This window comes from Myotis myotis, unplaced genomic scaffold (genome assembly GCF_014108235.1).
Source record: "Myotis myotis isolate mMyoMyo1 unplaced genomic scaffold, mMyoMyo1.p scaffold_m19_p_17, whole genome shotgun sequence".
In the NCBI taxonomy this organism is placed as follows: domain Eukaryota; kingdom Metazoa; phylum Chordata; class Mammalia; order Chiroptera; family Vespertilionidae; genus Myotis; species Myotis myotis.
Window position 1 is genome coordinate 7,247,369 of NW_023416321.1, and position 6,254 is coordinate 7,253,622.

General features: G+C 58.5%; 1 protein-coding gene across 1 annotated transcript; it reads left to right on the forward strand.

Annotated features, from left to right (window-relative positions):
- The first annotated feature begins 950 nt into the window (after positions 1–950).
- LOC118672424 (keratin, type I cytoskeletal 13-like) lies at positions 951–4,981 on the forward strand. Its single transcript, XM_036342079.1, has 8 exons — positions 951–1,460; positions 2,407–2,489; positions 2,659–2,815; positions 3,003–3,164; positions 3,253–3,378; positions 3,467–3,687; positions 4,321–4,346; positions 4,663–4,981. Exons 1-8 carry the CDS (start codon positions 990–992, stop codon positions 4,719–4,721), a joined length of 1,305 nt encoding a protein of 434 aa, XP_036197972.1. The 5' UTR covers positions 951–989; the 3' UTR covers positions 4,722–4,981.
- The last annotated feature ends 1,273 nt before the right edge of the window (positions 4,982–6,254 follow it).

Here is a 6,254-nt window from a genome sequence, read left to right on the forward strand (position 1 = left end):
TACATTTTATTTTATGATGATTATACCTAAGAAATGAGCCTTAGATCCGACAGAACCAGACGTGGGTCTCAGTCCTGACTCTGCCCTTCAGGCTCCGTTCCCTTGTGTGTGAAATGGAGACAATAGCAGGACCCACCTCACCCGCTGCTGCAAGGCTTGCACTTCCAGGCCACCGGTATAAAGTTCTTAGCCCGGTGCCTGCATGTGCTGAGGGATCTGAGAGTATGACCTATGGTAACGTGCAGGGTCGCTTCCTCTTCCCGTGCCTCAGTTTCCCCAGCTGTGCTGGATGGTCCATCCTAAGGCTCCGTGCCACCGTAACTTTATCTGAGGGTCTCGGAGTCATCTTCTTCTCAGCCGGAACACTTCCAAGGTAGTTGACGCTACAGGACCAAGCAAAGGTTGCCCTCAGCGTCGCTGGGGGCGCGGGGGCAGGTGAAATGCTAAGAAGGAGGCAGCACTTTCTGGTCAGAGGTTTTAGAAATAGAAAGAAGGGAGGCCGAGGGCTGCGGTGACCTCGCAAAGCACCTGGTCACTCGGCAGCCACCTCTCCCTTCACAGAGGCACCTGAGCAGCCTTTGCAGCTGGGCCCCCATTCCAATACTGGGTGGAGCCCCGGCCGCTGGGAGTGAGTGCCTGCAGCGGAGAGGTGAAACAGAATTCAGCTGTCAAAGGGCAGTCCTAAGCAGAACACCGTTCCCTCTGAATCATCCCTTTTGTCAAGGGTTTAAAAAAAAAAAAGAAAAGCCAGCACCCCCCTCCCCCCCCAAGGCACAACCCACCCTGGAAAGTGGAGGCACCTGAGCTTGTGGGAAACAGAGACGCCCAGCTGGCACCAATCAGAGGGTGGGGATGGGAGGAGAGGAGACGGGGCCATTGTCCAACCTCTGCGGAGGGTGTATAAAAGGCATCCACTGGGGGAAGAGCCACATCCTCCGCCCAGGCCAAGTCAAGCTCCTGCCCGCACCTGCTCTCCATCTTCTCTCATCATGAGCCTTCGCCTGCAGAACTCCTCCGCCAGCTATGGAGGCGCGTGCCAGCTGGGGGGAGGCCGCGGCATGTCCAGCGGCTGTTCCAGCCGATTTGTCTCTGGGGGATCCGCTGGGGGCTATGGCGGCGGCATGAGCTGTGGCTTCGGTGGAGGGGCTGGTAGTGGTTTCGGAGGTGGCTTCGGCGGTGGCTTCGGCGGTGGCTTTGGAGGTGGCTGTGGTGGGGGTTTTGGCGGTGGCTTTGGTGACTTTGGTGGTGGCGATGGCGGTCTCCTCTCCGGCAATGAGAAGATCACCATGCAGAACCTCAACGATCGCCTGGCCTCCTACCTGGACAAGGTGCGTGCCCTGGAAGAGGCCAACGCCGACCTGGAGGTCAAGATCCGAGACTGGCACCTGAAGCAGAGCCCGGCCAGCCCAGAGCGCGACTACAGCCACTACTACAAGACCATCGAGGAGCTGCGGGACAAGGTGAGCCCTTGAGTGTTGAGGAGGGTCCCTATGTGCAGGGCAGAGCTGAGAAGGCCAGGACACGCAGTACCCTGGGGGACCAGAAGATGCAGGGTGGATGGAATTCTCACCCTTCCTGCCGGGGAACATTCTAGTCTTTACTACCAAGTGTCTCCACTCCTGATGGGCTTTCTCATGCCATAACGCCCCAAATGCGCTTTCTCCCATTCTCCATTTTATTGTTGTTCTTACTCGTGTCAACGTTTTTATTGCTTTCCAAACAGTTATGTTATTAGTGACTCACCCTCTAGAGTCCTAACCCCCGGAGTTATTTGGACACCTTGACAGTTTTAAAAGCCACGAGGGATGACTAAAGTCAATAGAGAAACGGATACAAGTTCACTCGCTGGGCTGGAAATACTAGTTCACTTTGTAGGGCCCCCTCTCAAGTGTTATTCTCAACTGGCTGCGGCCGGGTGGGGGAGATGGAGGCAGAGGCTTAGGCAGTGCTAAATCGAGCTTCCCTCCAAGCCTATCCATCATGGGTGATGCCAGCTTGTCAGAACAGACACCCACCTGCCCCTGCCCAGGCTGAGTCCCAGCTCTGTGGAGTGGATTTTCAGTGCTTCAGGATAGAAAAGTGTAGCCAAGGAGTCCAAATAGATGCATATATTTGTTTGGTTTTCCCTCTGCTCAGCCGGCAGACCAGCTCTGGCGCAGTGAGGAACTGTGTGCAGCCAGGTGGACTGTCTCCTGGCCTAAGGGAGTGGCCCTCAGAACAGTGGCCTAGAGAAGCTGCTAGTCTGAGGCCTTGGAAACCTGGCTGTCCAAAGATGTTCTCTTCTCAAAAGAGATCCGGCCGGCCCCTCATTTTACAGAGAAGCAACCCAGGTCCAGCTCCCATGCTCTCTCAGCCCTCCTCCCCCAGCTCCTGGGACCTCCCGTGGTTACCTTCTGTGTTTTGCAGATCCTGGCGGCCACCATCGACAACAACCGGGTCATCCTGGAGATCGACAACTCCCGGCTGGCTGCCGACGACTTCAGGCTCAAGTGAGTTTGTTGTTCCCATTCACCGTTCCCTGCAGTCTCTTGTTTTAGACAAACGCTCATGACATTGGAGCTTCCCAGGAGCAAATGTCTTGGAGAAGTAGCAGAGTCCAGGGGGAGTGTCGAATGCCACCAATGTGTTATTTTTTTCAATTAAAAAAAAATCCTTCAGGTATGAGAATGAGCTGACCTTGCGCCAGAGCGTGGAGGCCGACATCAACGGCCTGCGCCGGGTGCTGGACGAGCTGACCCTGGCCAAGACCGACCTGGAGATGCAGATCGAGAGCCTGAATGAGGAGCTGGCCTACATGAAGAAGAACCACGAGGAGGTGAGAGGGGGCATGGGCCTGCTATGGTGCACCACCTCCCGTGAGGAAGGGGAGCCCAATACCGTGGCCAGACTCTGCGCTCCACTGTGGGACCTGGAAGGGCTTTCCAGAACATTCCAGTAGCATCCAGAACTAAGGAGAGGAAAGAGGAGGAGCCTCATAACCTCTCCCCTTCCCATCCCCACAGGAGATGAAGGAGTTCAGCAACCAGATGGTAGGCCAGGTCAACGTGGAGATGGATGCCACCCCAGGCATTGACCTGACCCGTGTGCTGGCGGAGATGAGGGAGCAGTACGAGGCCATGGCTGAGAAGAACCGCCGAGACGCTGAGGAATGGTTCCACAGCAAGGTGCCCGGCCCCCTTCCCCTGAGGGGCCAGGGGGTGCCAAGCCTGCCATCTGGGCTTCTCCATCACCGTCCCCCTGTATGCGTTTCAGAGCGCGGAGCTGAACAAGGAGGTGTCTTCCAACACAGAGATGATTCAGACCAGCAAGACGGAGATCACGGAGCTCAGGCGGACGCTCCAGAGCCTGGAGATCGAGCTGCAGTCCCAGCTCAGCATGGTACACCTAGGCCCCCTGCCCAGCGGCCCCCGCCTCCGGGCCTCCCCGGGGTCGGGCTCCCCTCACCCCCTCTCTCCTGCCTCACCAGAAAGCCGGGCTGGAGAGCACGGTGGCCGAGACGGAGTGCCGCTACGCCACGCAGCTGGTGCAGATCCAGGACCTGATCAGCAGCATGGAGGCCCAGCTGAGCGAGGTGCGCGCTGACACCGAGCGGCAGAACCTGGAGTACAGGCAGCTCATGGACATCAAGACGCGGCTGGAGCAGGAGATCGCCACCTACCGCAGCCTGCTCGAGGGCCAGGATGCCAAGTAGGTCCCCGCCAGCCTCTCTCTTGGGAAAGTGCCGGCGGGCTCTGGGCTGTGAGAGCAGGCAGCGTCTCAGGGATCAGGCCCTCGTGTCCCAGGCAGGAGGGGGCCTGACGGAGCTTAAACAGCCTGGACGAAGACCCAGGACCAGAGCTCCCCTGTCCTCTGGAGTCAGGCTGCAGCGTCCATGCCTCTGACACTCTCATTCAGGCCTCTGAATGGGGCCAGCAGGTCTAGGGACCGTGGAGGGCACACCTCCCATTGGAAAAACACGAGCTTGGATTCAGGTCAGCCCAGCAAAGCTCTTACAATGGCGATGTAACGGCCTTCGGACCATCTGCAGAGCCCAGGCCATCCTGTGGGCTCAGGGAGGGGTGGGGGTGGGACTGAGTGAACCAGAGGGAGGACAAAACTTCTGGCAAATGCGCTGCATTTGGCGGCCAACGGTACCTTCTCCTGAGGCCTCAGACAGACAGACAGACAGACCAGGCAGGCACCTGCTGCTGCCGCTGGGCTGAGGGCACAGTTAGGTGAAAAGGCCCCACTCAGGGCTCCAAACGATGGTCTGAGTCGTGAGGAGGGTAAGTGCTGATGCCAGTGGCCTTTCTGCTCACGGCTGCCTCTCCTCTCTTCCAGGATGACTGGCTTCCCCTCCTCCGGAGGTAAGGACATGCTGGGGGCGGCTCCTGCTCCCCGCCCTGGAGGGCCGCGGGGGGCAGCGCTGGACTTCCCCATGGGAAGGGGTGAGGCGGTGGGGAGTGTGGGCATTTGCTCACCTGTTTTCCTTTCATCACAGATGGCTCTGTCCCCCAGAGCCACTGGCTGTCTGGGAGAAAGCTGGCTCTGGGAACAACCATAGAGTCCCCATTAACTAACCCCTCACTGACCAATGCGGGGGCTGGGGGCCCTCCTGGGGCCCTGCCCTGGCCCGAGGTGAGTTTCTCCAGCCTGAGCATCTCTCGCCTCCTTGTTTCCCAGGAACCACCGGCTCCGGCACTGCTCGCCGCCCTTCTGAGGTTACCACCCGTCGGCCTTAAATCTGCCGGGCATCCCCTCCCTCTGTCTTCAGCATCCAGACGGGGAGAGAGCTGAAGGGGCCTGCAGGAGAGAGGGAGGGACTTCAGGAAGCTCGGTCACCCCGCTCCCAGGCCCCCCTCTCCCTGGGTGGGTGCTCCTTGCTCTTCCCTCTGGGTCGGCTTCCTTTTCCTCCTGATCTGGCTGCTCTGATTTCTCTGCTTCTCTGCTCAAAAAAAAGAAGAAAAAAAAAGAATTCAATAAAGTTTCTTCCCTTTTTGCAAACGTATTTTTGATTCTGGCCTGGTTTTTGTCGGTGGCACCTGATTTGGGGCTATGGGTGAACAGGTCACCCCGGCAAGCTCAGCTCAGGGAGCTCCCAGTAGGCATGCCAACAGCACCCAGTGCAACAGGACACACAGGGGCGCAGGGCCGGGGGGGGGGGGGGGTGGTGGTGGTCACGGACAATGGCACTCTGCGAACACGGACACGGGGCAAACTGGAGACATGTGGGGGCACGCAAGTCAGCTCAACACCCTATAGGGTGTCCAGTATAAGGCAGCAGCGGGGTCCTGTTGAGTCAGTTAGTGGGGAGATGTGGATGAGAGGTGTGGAGGGTGCTGGGCAGGCTGGGAGCAGCCAGTGCAGGGCTGCTTTGGGGAGAAGGAGGCCCAGGACAATCACCCGAGCCCCAGCCTGCTGCCTCCCTGCTCCCTGCAGGCATGATGGGCATCCCGACCTGCAGTGCCCCCTCAGCCTACCCCAAGGTCCTGCCGTTCCCAACCTCTCAGTGAAGCAGCCACAGGCCTCCATGAGTGACCCGTGTGCTCTGCCTTTCTTCCCTGCTTCCCCTCTGCACCCTGCCCCCACCCCTCACCGCCTCTCGGGATGTCCCAGCTCGGACTTGCAGCCCTCCCAGCGCGGGCACACTTCCCTTTGTCCTCTTGTCGGTGATTTTTTGTGAGTGAGAACACTCATGTTGTATGTTCATGCAAGAGATTCCAGACTAGAGGGGACAATAACACAGGGGAAAGGGATAATGTGCCCAGCACTCACTCTGTACAGAGAGCCTTTCATTCTTTATTTCATCTCTACAACAATCCATGAGTTGGCACCGTTGTGCCCATTGTACAGATGTGAAGGCTGAGGCTCAGATTGGTTAAGTGGCCTGCCCAACATAAGAGCTGGGGTCCATGTTCCAGTGTGCTTTCCAAGACCATGACTGGTCCTTTGTCAGCGCCAAGCATTCAGCTCTGGGAAGCTAGGGGGAGAAACCAGGCTCCCACCTAAGCCCAGTGCTTAGGGCACAAAGACATCAACCACAGAGCATTCTCGTGGCCTCATTCCCAGTGTCTCGGAGCGCCTCCGCAGGGCAGATGTTGCACACAGGTGGCTGGTTGCTGTGCTGCCTGTGAGTCCTGGCTGCTCTGTCTCTCTCCTCAGCAAAAGCCGCCTCCCTCTCCCCAAGGCTCCTCCCAGATGCATGAGGCCAGTGCACCTCTGCACTGCATTCCCCATGGGGTTGCGTGTCCTGCCTGGGTCCTGCAGGGGGCAGG

Bases quoted from the DNA above. Each gene is read 5' to 3' on its own strand.
- LOC118672424 (XM_036342079.1), top strand. From the start codon at position 990: ATGAGCCTTCGCCTGCAGAACTCCTCCGCCAGCTATGGAGGCGCGTGC. The intron at 3,165-3,252 runs GTGCCCGGCCCC...TATGCGTTTCAG, and splicing joins AGGAATGGTTCCACAGCAAG to AGCGCGGAGCTGAACAAGGA. The intron at 4,347-4,662 runs GTAAGGACATGC...CTTGTTTCCCAG, and splicing joins TGGCTTCCCCTCCTCCGGAG to GAACCACCGGCTCCGGCACT.